The sequence below is a fragment of the Photinus pyralis genome, unplaced genomic scaffold (assembly GCF_008802855.1).
Source record: "Photinus pyralis isolate 1611_PpyrPB1 unplaced genomic scaffold, Ppyr1.3 Ppyr1.4_LG3a, whole genome shotgun sequence".
NCBI classification, from domain to species: domain Eukaryota; kingdom Metazoa; phylum Arthropoda; class Insecta; order Coleoptera; family Lampyridae; genus Photinus; species Photinus pyralis.
Window position 1 is genome coordinate 9,152,006 of NW_022170509.1, and position 22,884 is coordinate 9,174,889.

General features: G+C 35.0%; 1 protein-coding gene across 2 annotated transcripts in view; it reads right to left on the bottom strand.

Annotated features, from left to right (window-relative positions):
* Nucleotides 1-11,912: 11,912 nt before the first annotated feature.
* LOC116165684 (toll-like receptor 4) overlaps nt 11,913-22,884 on the bottom strand; it is a 104,823-nt gene continuing 93,851 nt past the window's right edge. Inside the window, exons 1-2 of one of the 2 annotated variants that reach the window (XM_031480337.1) lie at nt 19,910-19,936; nt 11,913-14,092 (exon numbers count right to left, since the gene is read on the bottom strand). In XM_031480337.1, the coding sequence (XP_031336197.1) occupies nt 12,672-14,081 (1,410 nt within the window). In that variant the 5' untranslated portion in view covers nt 14,082-14,092; nt 19,910-19,936 and the 3' untranslated portion in view covers nt 11,913-12,671. Of the gene's footprint in view, nt 14,093-19,909; nt 19,937-22,884 lie in introns of those variants that run through there. The other variant, XM_031480336.1, reaches the window with a different exon arrangement.

Sequence of the window (22,884 nt, forward strand, 5' to 3'; positions counted from 1 at the left end):
CATCCTCCAAACGCTCTGAAAAACAGAGGAGCGCCGATATTTCATTACCACCCATGTTTTCCAAGCAAAATTCTTCAAAACCTAACCATTCGCCTGTATTTGGCATCCATAAGCTACCATTCGTTTGCAGATAATACGCGTCATCTTCATAAACATTCGGTTCCAGTTTATAAAAACCATGGTCGCAATGGGCTACTTGCAAGGTTTCGTTATTAGCAAAAAATTTGCACAGGTGGCAAGTACTATATACGCCATACATGAGGCGAATACTAATTTTTGAAAAAGATCATTTGTTTTTAAACAAATAGTAAAAACAATTACTGGGAATCCCTTTAAATATGACGTCAGTTGCAAACGCCCTGCCATTGGTGCGACGTCACAACTGTGGTCGCCATATTTGTTTACATTCTTGTGTTCGTAGATCCAGGTTTGTAGAGGTCCGCCCGGCCAGGTTTGTTTTGTGTCTTGTGCGCAAAAAACGATAAAGGGTGCATGTGTGTGTGTGGGTCGGGACATGATAGAGAAAGTTCAAAAAAATTAGTACGAATAGTGTATTTTTAGGTGGACTAAAAATTTTCCACATTTAATCTCTTCAGGCAGCCCTTCACGTACGGACTTCGCTTCGAGCTTTGCCTGTACGAACATTGCCCAACATGAATTCATGCAAAGCTCGAAGCGAAGTGCGTACGGGAAGGGCCGCCTCAAGACGTGCCGTCAGAAAGACATCGATATATTTCACGGTACACAGGAGAAAACGTAAGCAACATTTGGTAATCTTCAGAGTGATTTACATTGATTTCTATTAATAGATAAATATGATTGGCAGCACCTCGTTTTTTTATACCTACCACTCCTTTACTCTACTCGATACCTTTTTTCTTATTTTACTTTTTTCATTACGATCTAAAAGAACTACCTATTGCTGCTGCTTGTTTTTTACTTATTACTCTCGTATTACCATCATTAATCTGCGATTTTTAACGTAACTACACTTGGCGTACTTCGAACAAGGACTGCACGTGAAGGGTAAAAATTGTACTCGTGCAATGCTCGCGAGTATTGCTGTCATGCAAAGCTCGAAGCGAAGTGCGTACGTGAAGGGCCGCCTCAAGCCGTGCCGTCAGAAAGACATCTATATATTTCACGGTACACAGGAGAAAACGTAAGCAACAACAAACGCATACGCTACATCGTCGCATTGAAGTATACATGCAAGTATACCGCCACTGAACTTTTACACAGTTGTGACATCACAACCATGTGCCGGCAAAATCTAGCGTTTAAAATGATTTCCAAGCGCGCGAAAAACTTATCTTTAGATAATTTAAAAGTTTGTGTGTTTAGGATTGTGAAATTTTGCATACTGGTATTTCTTTATGTTCCGCATTGATTTATCACATAAATAAAAAATGTGAAAGTGGCCCATTTTCGACTAGGGTAACCGAACACACATTTTCTCTTATAATTTTGTTCCGCAGTGCCTACAAAAAATTGAATAAAGATTTTACCCAAATTATAATACTATCTTGAATATAATAAGAACCCCTTATTCTAATCAAACATGCTACATCTATTCCCTATCTTATATCTCGCTTGAAAAAAAAACTCAGATTTTTGGGACTTTTTGAAAAATGCGTCATATTTTTTGCAAACTCAATTTGTAACCTCAACTGCATTCGGATCTTCCAATATGGATATATTCACAATAGTTATATAGCTTAGTAACGTACACTACACAAAATTGTAACCGATATAAATGGCAAACCTAATGAAGATTCACAAAATGCGTCTCATGCAATGAGTTTTCTACAAACATTGATGATGATACAGGAAATATTATCTTGAGAGATGAAGGTAACATAATGCATATGTAAAATAAAAATCGGTTCATTTCAATATTTAATATTTGATCTGATGGGTGAAATGGGGCTATCGAGGAAATTCCAGTGATATTATTGAATTGAAGACGCATGTCAGTAATCTTTGGTAAGCACGTTGAGAAATGAATTATTAGGTCCAGGAATACGTAGATTGCTAGATTTATTGCATTTTAATAATTAAACACTAACGGATAATGAGTCCCCGAGTAGTTCCATCCCTTCACAGGTGAAACTCATATGCATAAATTATAGAGGTTCAACATTGAAGGGTAAATTGTTCAGAAACCGTAGACGAACACCAATCGAAACGTTTCGCATACTTCATGAATTGATCTATGCCATATAAATCTTTCTATTAGGCTATTCTTGTGTTAAATCACGAAAATACACTCTTATCACAGCTACCACGTAGTATCGCGGGAAGTCTTTTTCAGCGTTTACGAGAAAAACGCCCAAAGCGCTATACTTTAAATTACATTAAATCATACAGGTATCGATTGCCCTAAATGAAACGCCAACGCCTTCGTCTCTTTAATTATCCGTTGGTTTGGGTACCGAGTAGGAAATAAGCCAGCACAAGTGATCCAGAAACGCTTTTAAATACATACCTATCCTTTGAAGTTTAGATTATGCCAGTAAAGTATCTCAAACATCAAAATAAACGGTTATTTTTGACGATTTGAATAGGATCATAATTCTTATTTCACTTCGAACTGAATGGCGTCATTTCTATCCTGACGTATGGTAATGTCAAGATGAAAAGTATACTTTTTCATACAGTATAAAGGCAGACCTTCTATTTAATATTTCTTTTGGTCGAGTAAATAATTTCCTCGTTTTGAGTGACTAATAAAATTCCTTATAGCTTCAGACGTATTTAGGTCTAGAAATAAAATTGTTATATGTGCGAGGGGTGACTTGGGTTTTTTATGATGCAGTTACAACAAGCACTAAATTTTACTTAAGCATACCATGTTGCAATATAGAATTGTGGTCTACGCCAACTAGTTATGCAACAACAATCTCAAAACTGGCACTTTTAGACTAATAATTCTGTAAAAGAAGCGTACCCACTACCAACTGTAAAAGTAGAAGTATGTACATACTTCAGTTCTACGCTTTCGCTTGAGTTCATTTATATTTTAGTTGAAAATGAGTTAGATTTGCATATAATTTTCCATGTATGCACTTCAAAGTGTTCGTAGTCATTATAAAAGTCTATTAAAATGATATAAGGAAACAATATAAAGTTGTACTTAATTTATGGAAATATGAATGTACCTATACTGTTGCTTTATAATCGGGTTTTCCTTGAATCGCCACAAAATCTACAATGTTTTTTTCCAATGTAAGAACGATGTCAACGCAACGCCTATTTGATAAACGTTGCAAGCTGACTGGTCAAGTATGCCCTATTTGAGTTTTAAGGGATCGTGTTAAGACCGTTAAGTCGCATATGCGCTCTGGTGCTCTGGTCACGATCGTAAGGGATGCTAAGTAGAGTATCGGAAGTATTAGTGAGTTTGTCGTAATAGCCCTTTAATGTGAGTGCAGTGTATTGTGCAGGCCATCGTGCTGGCCGTGCTTTGTTGTTGGGCTATTGTAAAACGTTGGTAAAGATAAACGGCAAGATAAACTAACGACAAAGGCGATTACCAACAGATTACCTACACATTTGCAATTTCCTGTAGTCGAAATAACAGCAGCTTAGCGATTCTTCAATCTTAGATACCATGCAATAGATCAGTTGCAGCTAATCGACAGGTACCACTCTTCAATTTTAAAGCGAGAGTTTCATCCAGAACATTCTTTAACACGATCACATCAATGCTGGTACGTCCAAAGAAAAATATATCCAAAAACCACAATACCAAAAATCATTCATTCCAATTAATTCGAACTTACGTTAAGTACCCCATTAATAAATGGGTTTTAGATTGCGATATAGATAAAACAAAGATCGGTAATTAAATTAACGCATATGGCATAACCTAAAAAACGTGTTAACAGATAGGAATTCTATGAAAATAATCTTTACCTAAAGAGGATACAGCCACCCCCCATTCGCGTAAAGACGCTTAGATAATTAATTTAAACAAATTCAGCGTTGTGACTCTGGAATTGTCCAGTTCAAATCGAAAATGTTCGCAAAGATCGACCTGTCATTTCCACGACAAAAACAAAAGTGAAGTTTTTCTCAAACCCAATGGTACCAACCATGTACCAACTACTTCTAGTTTGCTAAGAACGAGTTCAGTTAGTTACACAAAGTACATTCAACAGAACGTTAGAATCCTGAAATGTTAAGAGGGAGCTCATACCTATTTAAGAAAATTTATTTATTATTTAAAAAAATACGGTGAGAAATAGAATCAAGAACTACCGAGAGCGACGTGCACATTTCAATCTTTCCACCAATGTCCGGAAAAGTGCTGGCCTGCCCATGGCGCAGTGTAGATATGCATTCGTATGGCAAAAGGCAGTATGCACCTCGGTGTACGTACACAAGATCTACCTACTAGAATTTTTAACGGAACAATAGACTATAATCTACATAAAAAAGTGGATGTGTATGTGTACAATTAATTGTGGGCAAAAGCAAGATGTTAGCTAAGCGGGTGGTTAAGTAGACATCAAGTGCAAAGGAGAGCAAACATTTTTCATTACTAACAATAGAAATAGGTACTATAATACAAATTTGGCAATATCTTACACAAAGCAGCATTTTATTTCGTTACAAAGAAGCTCTTCAACCAAAAGAAATGACATATATTTCTTCGATTTTTGTGAGACATACTTTTTTCTTAGCTTTAATTTACTACAGATAATAATCAGAAGCAGCAAGAAAAACGTTGGAGTAAATGCGAAGCTACTAAATCTAGTGGACAACTGTGAATCAGACTGAAATATTTTTGTTTAAAATTTCCTTTGAAGCTGTGTCTTTAATGGAAAAAGTACGTAATAAGACAATTTTAACGTTATTAATCTAGCAGCTGCTAGAGACTTTTAACAAAATTGCACTTAAATTTTGTCCAATACGCAAGAAGAAAGTATTTTTACTCTCTTATTTCGCAACGTTTTAGCAGATGTTACAAAACATTTTTACATAATAATCTTAAAAGCACCGGAAAATTAATTTCTGAATTTTCCTCCCGTAGCTATGATATTTAACAACTGGAAACGTTTCGTTATCTTCGTTGGATGTATTTGAAGCAAAAGGGCCAAACGAACCAGGAAAGATATTGCCTGATTCATCATATTGCGCTATTACTAATATAATGAAAAGCAAGAATTAGATTTTACTGTAACTTCATCCATTATCGTAACACGAGAATATAAATCCTTGTTTAACATTATACCTTTAAAGCAGAATTTTTAAGCTTCCGTTTTGCGCTGGAAACAAAAGATTTATTATATTTACTTTAATGACTTTTTTCAACATGAATTCAAAAGATTTGCTAAACGTAGTAGAGATCACTGGTTTAATTTACACAAATAGGAGAAAAGAAATGTTTAAAAATGATGAAATTGTGAGATAAAGGAACACCGTCGTCCGTTTGTATTGCAAAAAATTTACCTAGTAGCTGCACAAGAATTGGCATGGAAAGATTTTTTAAAGAAAAATTAAATAATAAAGGTCAACTAACTAATCCAATTGAATACAATCCAATATTCGCAAAACACCAAATTTCTGATTCCAAATTTGACCACTGCGAAAATGTGTTCATATCAGGTAGGTACTATTAGTCAGTTATTGGCATTAATTAAATGGCTAAATAGTTAAACATAAGTGCTCAGAATGCAGATTTCAACAGCCGTTACTAATTGAGCAAAATGTGGAATTTGCTAGCAGAAATTTATTAATAAAAATGTGAAACCATTAATTGATAATTAATACATAATGACTTTTTTGTTTGCATTTTACCTGTCAAGAAAAATTTCCTCTGAAATGCTCATCAGTGGAAAAGTCGGAATTTTGATTTAATTGGCCCCTAATTAAAAATGCAGCGTTTTTATTCAAAGCTCAAGATTAAGCGAAAGGTTTTCCGTATTGTTTTTGGAGTAGCAAGTTTAATTTCCTAGTGTCCCTTTTTTTAATTAATTAAGAATGTTATTAATATTTTAGGCTCCGCTGATTATACAAGTTTGAGGGGAAGATCTTATTATTGCTAAATAAAATAGCATTATTTGGGTCATTCTGTAATTGGGCGAAAGCCTGTTGAGGGCCCAGAACAAGAGAGGGACAATAAATAAATAAAATACATAAATAAATAAAATAGAAACTCCACGTTGGGCTACCACAAACAGAAGTAAAATTATAGGCTGAGAATGGTGATAGGTACTCCCTAGGTTACTCCATGCTATGCACATTCAGTTTAATGAGAACTGAATAAAGAGGAACATAATTTACAAAAAATAATTGGGCAAATTGTTTTCATTATATATACCTACTCTCTTCATTATGACCTAGGTATACATAAACGACGCCTTCGAATGATAATTCTTCAGTCAGATACCATTCAAATACTGATTTGACAAATTGCACAAAGAGACTAACACATCAATTTTCTTTCTTTTTACTGCTCTTTTTATTGCCTATAAAGTAAGGCGTTGATCGCCTGTTGAAAAAGAGACCCCATTTGTCTTCGGAATAAAACATGCAAATGAAGTTTTAACTGAGACATTTATTGTGCAGATTGAAAAATCCGTCTCCTTGTAATGTTCAATGCAATTTTTAATAGAAGTTTACTTAAATCGATTTATCGTACTTATTCGTATTTAATGGCTACATCCCAACCCCTTCGAACGTTGTGGAAATCTGTTTTGTGTTTTCGAACAACTTTGCACTTTAACATGTCGCGGGACTTCATGTTTTATTATTTAGGTAGCAAATCGCAAAACAAAACAACGATAAATATGAGCAATTATGGTTCCTTTGTGTCAAAGGATTTTCGATCGCTCATAAAAAGAGCAACATATTAGATACAATGAAAAATATGTAAAACAATTATGTTTTGATTGTACAAGCCCTGCTGCCATGGGCAATTTTTGTACTTCAATTGGATTCCTCCTTCAATCAGTTTTTTATTATCTACGTTAGATAACTTTATTCGGCAGGTGGGCAACATACTGCAAAATGTGTTTATGACAACGACACAGTCCAGCGAGTACAGTGCGTTCCAACTAAACTCGGCAATACTGCCTTAGACCATCCTACTGTACGTTCTCACCTATTTTGAAAGAGAATTGAATTTTGCATACAAACGCTGTAACGTGTAACAGATAAAAATTTGTCGAAATCTTGACAGAACAACTTCCTAGCTCTAACCAAAAATAGGGCTTTCAGAAGAGTGTCTTTAAAAAATAGTAAGAGTAAGGAAAAGAAACGTTTCCCACGAAAGTTTATTATTTTCCGATGTAGAATAACAATATTCAATAAAAAGTATAGGTTTCTATTTGACAAAATTAGTTGCCCTACACTTGACTCTTAACAGTTATGTGAGAATGTATGTTCCTGTCTTCGTGTCCCATGAAGATGACTTCAAAATTCATGCTGAACGCTTTCAGCGGTTCTCTTGTCTAATCGAGAGCGATAGTGAATCTTCAAAAGTGACAAGGTTTGAAATAAACCCATATTGACATTATATTGGAATATATTCTAATTAAGGTTCGTAATTCCATGATTACCATGAAAATGTCACTTAACGTTTGCTTATGAAAATCACTGTCTTTGTAAATAAAACGACTTCGGTTAAAGAAGATAATACCCTCACTGTCTATTCAGTCGCTTGATGCAGAAGCAGAAAAAGTTGGTACTTGCAAAATCTAAATTATAAAAAATATAAAAGGCTGTTGGGGTAAAAGCATCTTTCCAACAAAGTTTTAAATGCATGTTTAATGTTGATATTTATACTTACTGGTATGAAAAAAAATAATTGCGAGTCTGGCTTATAGTAAGCTCGAAAGAAACGCAATAAGCATTCTATGAGTGTGAGAGAGACATAACATCACAGTAGCAATTCAATGTGTCACTGAGATTAAAAAGTAGAACAGATTGTGCAGAATACCCACTCAAGTGCGTTTGTGAAATCTTTCAACAAAGGATTTTTTTGGTCCCAGTCCCAAATTATAGTTTAAAAACGTCCCATTTGTAGTAACGTTACGTAGCACCTTTTAAAGATCGGGGTGATTTAGTCGCCGTTTATCACACGCTCCATCGCTCATGTGTTTTAAACAGCGATTCTGATGCAGGTATAATAAAAATGCATTTTCTAAAAGAAACTAAAAAATTTGCAAAACTCCCTTTGGTGTTTTTATTTCAAATCCTACGCGAAAATTGTTTGTATGTAACATTGTTCTCTATGAACCATAGTTTTCAAGAAAATGCAATTTTCAAAATCTGCATTCAGAATTTCTTCTTGTAGTTATGGCCCTTTTAAACCTTTGACGCCCTTAGAAGCTCTGAAAATCTTTACGAATCCAAACCAAAATTCCTGAAGTTTGCGATTCCCCACTCCAGCCTATATGCATTCGAAATTCCATTAAAATCGGTTTAGCGGTTTTGAGTTATATTGCTCACAAAAAACGAAATACATACATTCACACATACATACAAGTTAAGCACTTATAATCCTGGAACATTTTGCAGTAGGTAGCCTATACCTTGAAGGTGTACCAGACGGCTATCAAATTTCGCTGTTTTTGAAAGTACCTACAACGTGCATAACTTTTACATACGACAACCAATTGGTCTCAGATTTTCCTTACGCATGCCTTTAGTGGTGCCAAGTTAAACTTTTGAAAAAAAAAGGGGCGGGGAGGTTAGAACACTTTCTACCCTTCATGGGATTCTAATGAAAAGTCTCATCGAAATAAATTGGTTTGTTTGGGAGGGGGAGGGGGGGGGCTTTCACGGTATTCTAATTAAAGGTCTCAACGAAAAGAACCGTTTTCTACCAACTACTGCCCTTCTTTCTGTCCTCTTATCAAAAGACGGGGATGGAAACCGTCTCCTATAGTCACGACGAGCAGCACCTGCATTTTCACTTCCTAGATGCGCCTCGTTTAGACGATCTTTCCGCCCTTTGAGAGTACCCTTCTCCGACACTTTGTTCTGCAGATATTTTCACGATTCATTTTGCCTTTGAGAGCACTTTCCTCCGACAAACGGTTTTCGAGATAGTGGCTCTTAAAGTTTTGACATCAACAGTGTATTTCTTCCAGACGTCCCAATCGTCCTTTGTCAGTACCCTTTCCAGTTCATCTTTTGATAAGGTGTCAGAAAGAAGCGCGTCAAATGTAACAAACGTGATTACCATGACATCCACTAGTACCTATAGACACTTAATAATTGAATAATTATAATTTATGAAAACGTTTAGATAACACAACAATGAGAATAAAATCTATTTGGGTTATTAATGAAACTTGTGTAACTAAAATCACTCGGCTACGCCTCCTGATTTTAACGTTACACGCGTTTTATTACGGCGTTCATAAACGAACTCGTATCATTAATACTATTAGTACACCCAATGCGATAATTAATTTGATTTAACCTTATTTGCCATCGGGTTGTTATCTTATATTCCCACCTCAACAACACAAAACCTTTAGTTAAAAATTTGAGAAACCCAATTAACATCCAAAATACACGAATAAATGAAAAAGAGGTTCAAATTGATAAATTGATGTGGGTTAATAAAAATTAATATTTTTCCACGGAATCCCACTCCTGCTATAAAACTAGTTAAAATCGCAGCTCTAACCAAAGGTAACTTTCACACTTTTCAATTTACCTACAGGGGAGACATTTTCCAATCTACAAGCGTAAGCTTCTGTAACAAAAAAACAAGAGAAATTCTTGCATGCTTCAGAATACAATTTTCATAAACGTGCGTGAAAATACAAAATCGATAATATTTATTATCCACTTAGGAGAGAATGTACGTAGAATGCGACGGTACCTCACTAATGATGTAATTAATAGCTTATGCTATACATCAAATCGGCAATTTGTAAGTAATATAAAGCCGTATTGGCACTGCGTAAAAAAAATACACAATGCGGGAATGCCTTGTGGAAAAGCAAATCATTCCGCCCCAATGCATTTATGCGCCTCGGCAGTTTTACCTTCCTTCCATCTATCTGCGGTTTCGAAGTAGAATAAATTCTATTTTTATAGCCATGCTTGCTTCAATTTTTCTATAAGCAACATTTTTTTTACTAAATAATGAAAATTCGAATGAAATGAGAATTCGATTTCGTCCGACCCGTGTAAGTATAATGAGATTCGGAACGCCTTCTTTTATGACGGTATATGTAGAAATCTCTTGCCTACAATTTTCCTCAAAATAGCACAAAATGTCCACAATTTGTTAGTCGAGTTAATTTTAGCAGTTAACAAACACGAAAAGTTATGATTGCGACCAATTAGCGTTGTTCCGTCCCACTGGAAAATGCGAGATTTTCGGAAAATGCTGTGGCTCGTTTGTACACCGAAGAGCATCTAATTTATTGATGTATCATTAGAACGGTGCGCCGTTATTTGTGTTAAAACAATTTCAAATTCGGTTACAGTGTAATTAAATGCAGGGTAACAGCAGACAAACCCCGAATGAACTTATAACCTCTGCATATTATAAACACCATCCCTTATTAGAGACGATAATCGAATTACTAAAACGGTTCGGTGACATAAGGATCTCAAGATCAGTCTTCTAATGATCCTTTGTTTGGGGATTTGCAACTAATGGCTAGATGAGCAGTTCAATAAGAACTTATTTGTCTTTCCCATTTTTTTTTTTTGATTATAAACATCCCAAATCATCGCTACATTATTTCGCCTAGTTTTTTATTATAATGGTGAATGGAGCAAATTTTACTTGGAAGAAACGTAAGCTCATCTTCGGCGACCACATGTAGAGAAGTTGTTAACTATTTAACTACATAATATCCTGATTTCAGGCACCAACAAATCTTTTTGCACTAAATAATTTCCGATTATACCGAATATGGAATGCATGTGTTTCCGCCATATCGTGATGAATAAGCTCTTGTCACGAGGTGGTCCATGATTAGCTAGATCCTGCAGTAGGTATATTCTTTCACAAGCAGGTTAAACGGGCAGTTGCAAGCAAGGCAGGAAGTACCATACAGAATCCATACTGAAATAAATGACTGGATAGTAGATCATTTAGCGCAAAATAAATAACAGAGATCCCAAAAACGGTCCTTGTGGAACTCCGTACACTATTCTCTTGGGTTCAGCTAAATACGACTGGGCGAATATTGCGCTCTCATTGATCACGCTAACTCAAGTAACTGCAGAAAAAGAAACGTTTGTTTCATAAGTGAGTAATTAGGGTTTTATGAATCAAAGTTCTTGGGCAAACCCCGGTTTGCATAATCCTTGCCCAAGCACGGGCACATTATTATTAAATAAATCCATAACTCCCATTTCGGAAGATTTTCCAGATGTGAAGCCATATTGTAGCTTGTTATACTTGTAGTTGATCTACTCGTAGATATTGTATAAAGAGGTATTTTTCAATAACGTTTGTAAAAACTACATCGTGCCTATTAGGTACACAACATTTGTTAACACGACTCTTGCCAACGCAACGCATTTTGGAGGAAGATTATCCTGGCGTTTGGTAGAGGTATTGCTCTTCCAGTATAAAAACAGTCACGCCAATCATCGCAGGTAGCCGCCCATTGCAAAACTGGCCGCCTGTGATTTGTACACAAATTATGCTATATTTGCATCTCTATCTAGCCCATACGAAGAAAAATACATGTTTTGCAGTGGGTGACTACCTACGACTGTTCTTATACTAGAAGACGTATAGCAAGAATGGTACCATTTAGTAGTGCCATATTGTGAGTAGTTCAATCGGGGACATCCTACATGACCAAGGGGTGTGAGAGGTCGAGGAAACCTCCTAACATTAGGATTGGAACACAGCGATTGCCAGAAGATCGAGCGAATGTACACCAACCAAATATGCTGGTTAGACCAGACCGCTATCAGATTTTTACCGTGCCTCGATTAATTCTTGATCTCTAAGCTCTAACTTGCAATTGTTTACGATTTTACTCCTTCAAAATGTCAAATGTTGCTATTTTTTATGTATCACTTTATGCTATAACTATGGGTTATTGTTCATTTCTTATGAAAGTACACTAAATTTAAACCCTTGCTGTTTCGAAAAATGCACTTAACATGTGGCAGCTTTGTCACTATGAGATTATCTCCCTAATTCTTCGCTAGTTTGTATATAGGTGTACTCCAGTACGTGAGAAAGAATCACAGGTTGACACGGCTAAACATATTCTCTCTCAATGTTATTGAAGAAAGTAGAAAATAACATGTCCCAGATGGCCAAAACCAAATATTATGGTGTTACCGTCTTGTCTTCTAAGTTTTTCTAATTCATTTAACACTTTAGTTTAAAAGTAGCGATACTTTTTTTCTCCACGAATAAGAATTAAGTTTGCTCAAACAAATATTTCTATTGCTTTAACATTTTGTTGCTTGCCAGTGGCTTACAATGTCAGTAATTAGCTGGATAAAACGTAGTAAATATAATGTATATAACATAAATCAAGCAATGTTTACTAAACAATTTCGACAGTGGTAAGTATGTAATGCCTATTAATCAAACTCACAAACATATCGATTATTCTAAGATTGCAACTATAGCATGACATGAACACAGATAACACGGGAACATTGAGGATCAATTACATCTATGGTATAGTCTTATTCAACCCAGTCGCTATCCTGTCTTATTCTTCATTTTCATAGTCTTCATGGTCATAATACTCATCAGAGAAAGAAACGTTCTCCTTCTTTCCGATAAGTCTGTTGAGTTCATCAACTAACTCACGCCGTTCTTTTATGTACTTAGTAAGGTTTTTTAAAGAATTTATAACTGCCGAAGGTATGGATAAGATTTCTTGTAAAAAATTGTAAAAAGGCGTGTTTTTAAAGTCTCTGTCGAAGAATTGTGCAAATTTGTAGACAAAAGTGGAATAGGGATCTTCAAAATTACCAGATGCACGGATTTGTTCCAAATTTTCTCGACTTGTACAAGCGATCCCATTTACATTTTCGACATCGTAACTCGTACCATTTGCAAAATGGACGTGGAAATGCGTTAATAGCCTCAAAATATTAAATAAATTGTCACAATTCCATTCGTTTACACCAAGAGAAATGTGAGTTAAGTTGGGAGTTTGCTTCAGCAATACTTTTACGTCTAAGTTATCTATCAGATTATTATGAATATATAAAAAGTGTAAATTTTTAAGTACGTAAAATGATTCTTCCGGTAGAGAAATTAATTTATTGTTATCTAAGTACAAAGTAGCTATGTTACCGAGTCCCGAAAATGTGCCAAAGTCTACATCCGTTAAGACATTATTGGATAACCTGAGTTCTGATAAAACATTAAGCCCGCCAAAACATCCAATGGGAATATCACTCAGATTGTTGAAGCTTAAATTTAGTTTTTCTAATTTGGGTAGACTTTTAAAAACGTTGTTAGGTACTTGATCGTATGACTCAAAACGATCGGCTGCCCTTTTTAAATTAATCTCAGAAGTAATGCTGTGCAAGATGTTGTGCGATATGTCCAACAATTTAAGTGACGGCACATTATCAAACGTATTTGAATTTAATTTACGAAATGAGTTGTGTGATAAATTTAAATGTTGTACAGAGACTAGGCCATACAAAGAATCCCGGTGCAATTCCTCCAGTCTATTTTTTGAAAAACTTAGTATCTTTACATTTGATAATTTACGAAAGGTGAGTCCAAAAATTTCTTTGATACTATTATTGTAAAGTGAAAGATGCTGAAGGTGGTTAAGGTGATTAAACGCATCACGTTCAACAGTTTCTATATTGTTTCCGAGTAAAAACAATCTTTCCAAGAATGGAAAGAATCGGAAATAATCGGCGGGTAAAATTGGAATAAAGCTGTTTGTAAACGAAATTGTCTTTGTTAGATGGTTGTTCTTCAAGCGTATGTTTAATGTGGTTCCATTTACAACTGATATGTGTTCGCAGGCGACGTCGTTGAAATAAAACTGCGTTCTTGAAAAGTGTAACACAGGAAAGCAATTTTCCGGATAATTCCCATTAAATGCCAGCGCCAGACATATCAAAAACTGAATTGCTAATAGTTCCTTCATTTTCCGATAATCTGAAATAAAACAAAATAAAATAAGCAAAGCCACAATAATGAAAACAAATTCTAAAATTCGATGTGACTGTCATAGAAAGAAATATCTTAAGCGTCATCTGCTTTCAATTTGAAAGATGTGCTATTGTTAACTTTTTTAACGATGGAGCTACGAAGTAGTGTAAATGACCAAATACGAAGCATTTTCTTCTGGTTTAATTAAACAAATTGAGCATGGGCTTGCAAGGCACTCAACAAAATAGCAGTTCGTTAATAGAAAAAGCTTTAACACATAACTACTTTGAAAGTGCTACAGTGCAAATAACAATTTTTTTTACGAAATTCCACTATACGCGGTACAGGCTACACAAAACATTCTGGAAAAATATGCTCAAAATCCAAAACAAAGCAAAAAAAACCAATGAAAATTAGCTAAAAATACAAACAAAGCAACTAAAATTAGCATGTCACTCCAATCTGTACGTAACGTCTTCTATTAAAAAAATACGTCAACTTTCAGAGTAATGTCTATTACTTAAATCTAATGTCAACGAATTGTCGTGTTTTCTACCGTTGCTTTCGTTCGCAGTTTCTCAATTTTTACTGAGGGTACATTAGTTCACGTTAAACGTTTAATGCTATTCCATTGCAATTTGCAAGGGGATGTCCATAACAACCAGTTGCCAAATTCTTGACAGAACAGCTTCGTAGCCCGAAGCAAATTTTTAACAAAAATAGTTATTTATTATAAAAAGGAAAAAAGTATTAGATTTTAGCTCGAGGTTGTGTTGTCTCCCGACGCGAAGCGGAGGGGGACAAAAAACCGAGTGCTAAAATCTAATATTTTTCCCGTGTATAATACACTATTTTCTTCTGGAACGGGGAAAACGATATATTGAAGTCATATCGATTTATAGAAATTTGAAGTTTTAAACTGCAGACAGGCTGTTGCACTTGTCGCGACAATACGAACTGCGTTACTAAGGAAACCTTTACTCAAATATCTGTCAATTCAGTTTTGTCATTTGATTTAAACATTTCGAATTTAATGATTGTTTAGTAGTTATATTGAATGATATAAAGTCTCGTATAAAGTTAAAAATGTCTGATTCTGAATTTTCTCCGACTTCACGTGAGTTAGTAGAAGCAGTGAAAGTAGCCTCACAAAAATTGAATATCTTTACTTATGTGTATATGCGAGTATATCCGGGAAAAAAGTACTCACTTTTGTTACGTATCAACAGAGATAAAATGTCAAATGTTTTTCCCGCACAGAAAAAAAAACTTTTTTGACAGTGTTACATCCTTTATGCCTTATACTGGAAAAAGTCTTATAAATTTGTTGTATGTGCAGTTTTATTACTAAACACTAAATTGTTCAAATTCCCACAGGAAAATTTTGTTTTGAAAAAGTCCTCAAAATCCCAAATCGCGATATTCGCGTCGCTTTTGCATCTTTTGGTATCCTCTTCTTTAAGAAGAGATTCTGCAATTGTTTCCGTTAGAACAGTAAATGCAATGCCACATTGAAAACGCCGGTTCTTGTCCGATCGTCGGAGTTACGCAACAGCAGGTGGTCAGTATACTTGGATAGGTGACCGCTTGGGGAACATACGCACATACATACAGACGGAAAAATTTTTATTCTTTGAAATTTGCTTAAAATGATGTAAAACGTCGACATTTGATGAAATTTTGACATGTCCAAAAAAACGGTGATCGTGCTAGGAAGCTAAAAATTTATTCTGTTGTATATTTCAGTAACCCACAGCTTTTTTTTTTCTAATTTGGTCACTGTAATCCTGAGAAAAAAGTGCTACACTGTGCTACTTGGTAATTCAGCTTCATCTGAATGATAGTGTATAATGTAGAAACCTTCCCAGCTACATAAATTCACAACTAAAAAGGAGTGGCTCTTTACAATGACCTTTCAAGCGTTCTAGTAAAGTACCCCTACTACTAAAAAAACAAGAATTAACAAGAAAATTAACATAGCGGGTTTCCATTAAAACGTTTTAGTCGCCCAAATTGAAATCCCTCAAAAGTTGTAGAATGTCAAAAAAAACTGATTACATCAAGCGATTTAGAGTCCAACAACCAAATATGAGCAACTCAGAATTCCAGGTTGCAAAATAAATATGATGAGTACATTTAAAATCAATTGGTTTTAAAACTTGTTATAGTACAGGAAATGAAGGTTTTGCCCTCGCAATTTCTTCAAAATGACTCGATTAACTTGAAATTTTAACAGTTAGGTAGCGAATTGAGTTTTATTGTGAACGTATTTGACTACCTGAAGAGAAGATGACATCGGATAATCGCAGCATTTGTGTTAATTGAAAATTTTAATTTTTGTGAACTGTGTACGGATACCTTTTGATTGGATATTTCAATTCCCGGACAAGTAATGTAAGTAGTTAAGTCATAATTTTAGTCTATTTGTAATAATTGTTTGTGTTTTCGTACTATTTTTCTTTTGTGTGTTAAGATTAAATCTCATTTTTGTAATTGTCACATTAATTTCCGTGTCGACTTAAATTCTAATTTACCTGTGTTTTCATTGGATGCTTGCCCAAAGTCCATTTTATTTATTCAAAATTTTGCGGTTCAGTTTCGAGTTTAAGGTATTTGAGTTGGCCCACTATCTGTTAGAAGTTCACAGGTTTACTGAGAGCAGAGTTGAATCTCTCCTCTGTACTGTGGAGGAGTTTTGTGCCGTAATCACAAAAGGTAAAGAGCTAGCTAGGTTATTGTTTTGTGTACGGCCTTTGTGGCCTACGGGTCAGTGCACACAGCAATATATTTTGAAGAGAATTTTCAAAATGTAATCTAGTTACCCGTGGATGAATGTAAAACATTTGATTTTGAAATTTTTCTTGTAAATTTATGTAAAAGTATAGAGTGCTGAGACGTTTTTATCCACTACTCATTTCGTAAAAATCCAATATGGCGCCCATAATAAATAAGAAAGTTGAAGCCTGTAGCTGAAGCTTCTACATCTAGAATGTTATGGATTCTCCCAAAAAAAGTGCCCATACAGGGTGCTAACAGGAACAGTGTATTTCCGACCGATTAAGATGGGGATAATGAAAACGAAATTTGACATTTTCAGACATTTTTACTGCGCAATGACATTTTTGTTATTAATGGAGATATTTTTTAAAATTCTAACCACAGATGCTTCTAGTAAAAACCAACATATCGCATATTGTAAAAATCAGATGTGCGCATGCGCAGACTGCGCAATGTCAACTTTATTATTTATAGAGATATTTTTGCGCTAGGAGTGTAATTTCTATGGCCCGAATGTATAAAAAACCAAACTTGCGCTAATCCGACAAGAAATTGATCAAGTTATTGTATCCAATTCTGTGTTTACACTCGTAAAGTTTTCTTGTCAAAGCGACCTGAACAAGAAATTGATCAATATAGATGCTTCTAGTAAAGAAAAACACATCGCACGTAGTAGAAATCGAAAACTACAAACGTCATTAGCAAAACCAGCCATACCGACTGTGTAGCTTAGCGGTAGAGAGTTGGGCTACATGGCCGGAGGTCGGGTGTTCGAACCTGAGGTAAGAATTTTCATCTGTGGTAGAAAAGGGAATTTACTTAGATCAGTTTCGAGTATTCTGACGACTACTCCGAATTACGGTTTCCTGCAGTTTTCCTAACTTGTAAGGAGCAGTATAGAACAACTTAAGACCTTCTGCAGGGACACCTCTAAAAAGCATTATGCGGGTCAATCTGTAATTGGGCAAAAAGCTTGTTGAGGGACAAGAAAGGGACAATAAACAAACAAATAGCCGGCCCCTGTGGCGCAGGTCAGTAGAAGCTGTTGGAGCATAGATATTTTGCAAATGTGTAGTGGGTTGGGTTGGTCTTGGCTGAAACCTCGCCCACTCAAAAATAAAGCCAAAAATAAAATAGTAAAAACCAAATGAGCGCATGCACAGACTGCAAAATGACAACTTTTTTTACTTACGAAGATCTCTCTTTAAAATTTTAACCATCTACGTTTCTACTAAAGACAAACATACAGGGCCCGCGGAAGCGGTTCTTCATGGCCTGCAAAGCAAGCGGGCGCCGTTTTAAAAGGGGTGCCTCCAGCTCCATTTCACAGATATAAATAATTAACAATAAACTGTTTCAAAACAATATAGACAACGAGCGACCATCACTAACGAGCGGACGGAAAGTCCAAATGACCAAAATGTAATCAGTTAGGCCTGGTTTTTCCACTTCTCAATAACTTTACTCTCTGAATAAATTACATGGATACTATTTTTGATAGAATGGTTGTCAAGGTACTTATTTGCCGAATACATTTATCGAGAGATGGAAAAACTGGCCTTTAGTGTGAGAGCTTCAATTTGATTGCATTGCATCTGATGCGGTCGCATCCACCGGCTTCGGTTTTGCCGGTATGTGTGAAGGGCCAATTTTCTGTGAGCAACTCTTCCTTGGACGAATTTTCAGGAAGCGAATATTCCTGAGGCCAAATTACTGGAACGAGTTTTCCAGAGCGTATTTACAGTATTTTTGTTAATGCATCGTTCAGAAGGGTACGAAAACTTAAAGTTCTCATTTCTTGAACAAACCATATTGTTGCGTTTTGACAAATTTAGACCTACTTTTGCATTCAGATTTTTGAAAATTTTGTATATTCTGAAAACTGCAATACTGTCATTTTTCTTTACGTACTAAGTGCCTTGTGATAAAAAAGATAATGCAAACAGTTTTACCGGTTTTCAGTTTTAACTCAGCCAGCGCGAGCTTTTTAGAATGCAAAACTGCATTTAGACCACCCAAATCGGCTCCTAAGAAGATTTCAGCAAAAGAAAGCTTACCACAATTACCACATTACTTATACCATGACATTACTGCATTCAAAGGCCGCCTTTGTGACTAATATAAATTGCTGAACTGGCTTCCGTCATTTAATTTCTTAAATTTTATTAATAGCGAATAGCGTACAAACTCTCTTTACCTATAACATTTGAAAAGTGCTCAGTGCTGGGATAGTACATTGTTCTGAAACCCCTGGTGAGGACTGCGAAAAACCATTTTAAAGCACGGAAACTGAAATAACAATTGAATAAGTTATGTTTATTAATAAAAACATTATTGAATTTCATTATTGTGCAAGAGGTAGCCATCCCTTTTTATCAATTTTATAATTACAATTATCCTGAATTCGGCACTTTTGTTCTACCGAGTTTTATGTACGAGTAATGCGTAGGTGTTACATAATCTGAAACTCGATACTTAAAAGAGTAATAATTTCCTTATTAGAAAATCACAAATGAGCATTTTATCATCATTATTGTTCCATTTGCTGTCGTAGCTGGATAAGTACCTACAGACAAATCTTTGTCAAATATAACCCGCGCTCAGTTCGGTGGTATCGGGCATTTAAATGAAAAATACTTCGAGTTAAAAAGCTCGTAAACAAAAGGTAGCGAGACAAAAAGCCAAGCGCTCGATTCAATTTTATCATTAGAATACAAATAAAAAAATCACGTTCGATCTGGTTTTAAAGCAAAAAACCCATTCCAAGCTCCAAAGCGTATTAAAAAGATCGTAAAACTTGCAGGTGGATTTAAAGAATGTGATTGGAGATTTTACTTAATTTTGGTTGGAGTACAAGAAGAGTTTGTTTATTTTAATAAATGCTCAATTCTTTATGGAAGATTTATTCGACTGTATTTATTGCAAATTTACGTCCTCACTCTTTGGATTACAAATGCAAAACAAACATTGGAAATTATTTAATGGCAATAATTCAATAAAGCTTGGACGTTTACGTGTGAGAATTTAGTTTCACAAAACTCTTACCTATATTAACGGCTCAAACACTTGCACTGATATGCGATGCAGTTTAGTTTTCTATATAAAGAACTTACTACCGCTAGTCAGCATTATACTGCTATCTGTACCTACTTGGTTTACATCAAACCGTCGATCTTGCAACAAAGTGATAACGATTAAAGCGTAGACCGTTTGGTCTATGATTAAGGAAGAAGTAGCTGAAAGGGAAGCTTTTAATTTGCGCAGATATGACTTGTAATTTAAAGTTTCACAGCTTTCGCTTAAATTACCCTAAATCCATTAACCAAGTCTAAAGTTATTAGTTTGATGTGGGTAGTGGGTTACAACTTGAACGCCACTATTTAAAATAAAACATATTTTATCGAAATATGTTAGCGCTTGAACATCGATAAAAGCAACTGATCCTAGTTTTCTCAAAACATTTTAGATGTGTAACCCTTACCACAATCATCTCCGCTTCTTATAAGGATGTTATACGTTAGATTTTGTCATGCTTAGAAATTAAGAAGAGCAGTATCCGTTTGATCACTAATAAATTTACGCTAGGAGTTTACAAACTACATCTACCTACATGTAATCACACGTTGTGTTGTAACGAGATGTATTTAGGACTACCCCATTGAAAGACGTGTATTACAAAATAGGATAATGTTGCAGACAACTTTCCCCCTTGAACCAAATCTACCTCTACCATTAACTGCTACGACCGCCATACAATTGATGCTTTAAAAGAGGTACTTGAATGGTAGCACACAGAATATAATACAGGGAATTATCCCTTCGCGTCGACTATTCTTCGCGTTTCTAACTGCCATTAATTTAAAATCGTTCGTCCAGCTTTGTATTATTTATGTTATGGCTTCGGGTATTTGTTATGTTATATAAAATATTAAATATATCACAAGACAACTGACAGAGAATCTTAGAATCAAAACGGAGTAAAAGCTTTCCTACATATTAAAAGGAAGGTCATTTTTTCAAATGGGACAAATCTATCGAATGCAATTTATGAACAAGGATTATTATGAGTGGGCCACAAAAAGTGTCTCAAGTGGATCCATTGTAAATGACTACTCAAGTTGTGTATAGAAAGTTATGAATGAATTTGGATTGCCCAATACCTAAAGATCATCATTTCTCCTTCCATTAGGTGCCGCTTGTGCTATTCAAGTTAATTTTAGAACTGATCGATAAAATTAAACTGAGAGCATCGTCCTGGTTATTTTGGATCGGTAATGGTCCCGTGAATAGTCACGGAATTTCATTTAATATGTATTATACTTCGAATGTTGAGTAAATCTCTGGACGATTGCAATGCACGCCAGATCAATTATTTCACAAAGTGAGCGAGCAAGTAATTTGTAAGGTAGGTAACAAAGCAGTATAAATTGCATGATCTAAAATCCTTTTTAGCATTTGAGCGCTAGAAACAAATATTTCTTTACCCATTGTCGTCACGCTAAGTCGCTAAGTGAATGAACGTAAACTACGATCGAAGGTATACGATTCATTTCAACGTAATTAGATCCATAAATGTGGCATAATAATGAATTACCTCTAATGCTTTTAAATTTATTTTACCAAAATTAAAAAGTAATCTAATTAGAATTGTAGGTAATGGAAACATGACATTTGCTATGAAGCGAATGACACAAGACAACATTTTAACTTCCTTGCCGGTACTTTTTTAGAGCTCTATTAATACTGCATGAGCATTATAAATATTTACCGAGCTTCCTTTTTATTTTCCGCAGAAAATGCGCTTCTCTGCCTTCTATAAAGTAAAAATTGGTTATGTAAAAGCATTTTTATTTCAACAAGGTTGAACATAAGTGCATATTTAAGAAAAGTAAGTACCTACTAATATCTAGTAGAGATAAAATCAAAAAACGAAGTTTTGAATTTCTAACTAAATATTATTACATAGGTAAGTGTAGTGTAGGAGCAGCGTGACCTATTACAGAAAGATGATATTTAGATTGCCCAAAATATGTTCCTTAGTTGTGTTCTATTTTAAATCAATGTTCCTTGAAGAGACCGTAAAGTAAACCTAAACAAACACTGTTCTGCTATACATAGCTAAGTTACAAAAGATCTAAAACTATTGTGACATTATCTCGGACATTATATCCTGCTAGATATGAATGTATTGAAATAAATAGTATAGCCGACAGACGTAACAGTACTTAAATTTTTCCACTTCTGGTTTAAATTTACATTACTTCGAATATGCAATATATAACAAGGGCATTTTAGTGGCAGAGAAGAATAAACAAATTTTTTCTGAAACTACTTTCGTCTCTAAAAAGGGCGCAAGAAAATGTGATTTTCCTCTCTAGTGAGGGAAGTAAAAAGCAATTGCCGTGTTAATTTTAATAATGACATTAAAATTGCAACATAGACGTATCTAGATTGCTGTGTGAAACTTCATAATTGCATATATGAATTTTTCTATTTTAATTGTATAGTTTCAGAAAAAAATATGTTTAAAACTTGAGAAGAAAGTGTTTTTCAACTCTCGTTAAACTTTGAACTCGAGTTGAAAAACTTCACTTTCTTTTCTATTTGTACAAGTACCTAACTATTTCCAAAATGTCTCGTTTAGTACTAAAATATACTAAAAGATTAGATTAATGGCATTGGCTTAAGTCTTGGAGTATACTCTTCGATTGTGTATTAAGTTCTCAACACTTCTTCCACAATACGGCGCACCCCTAAAAGGGGGTGGGAAAAATATATGATCTCGTGAACACGAAACCTGGAATTCAAACTTGGTTTTACACTTGTGATGGAAGCGACTCTATCAGCGCTAAATTCAATGGAAATATTGACAGGTTTTATTCTCTTTAAAAAAACCGCGTATCGGTAGTTTACGTTAGGTTATATACGAAATAGAAATAACATCATCGTTGTGGAGGTTGTTTTTATGTAAAAACAAGGAGGGAAGAACACCGTCATTGCTAAGAAGCAAAACTTGTTCG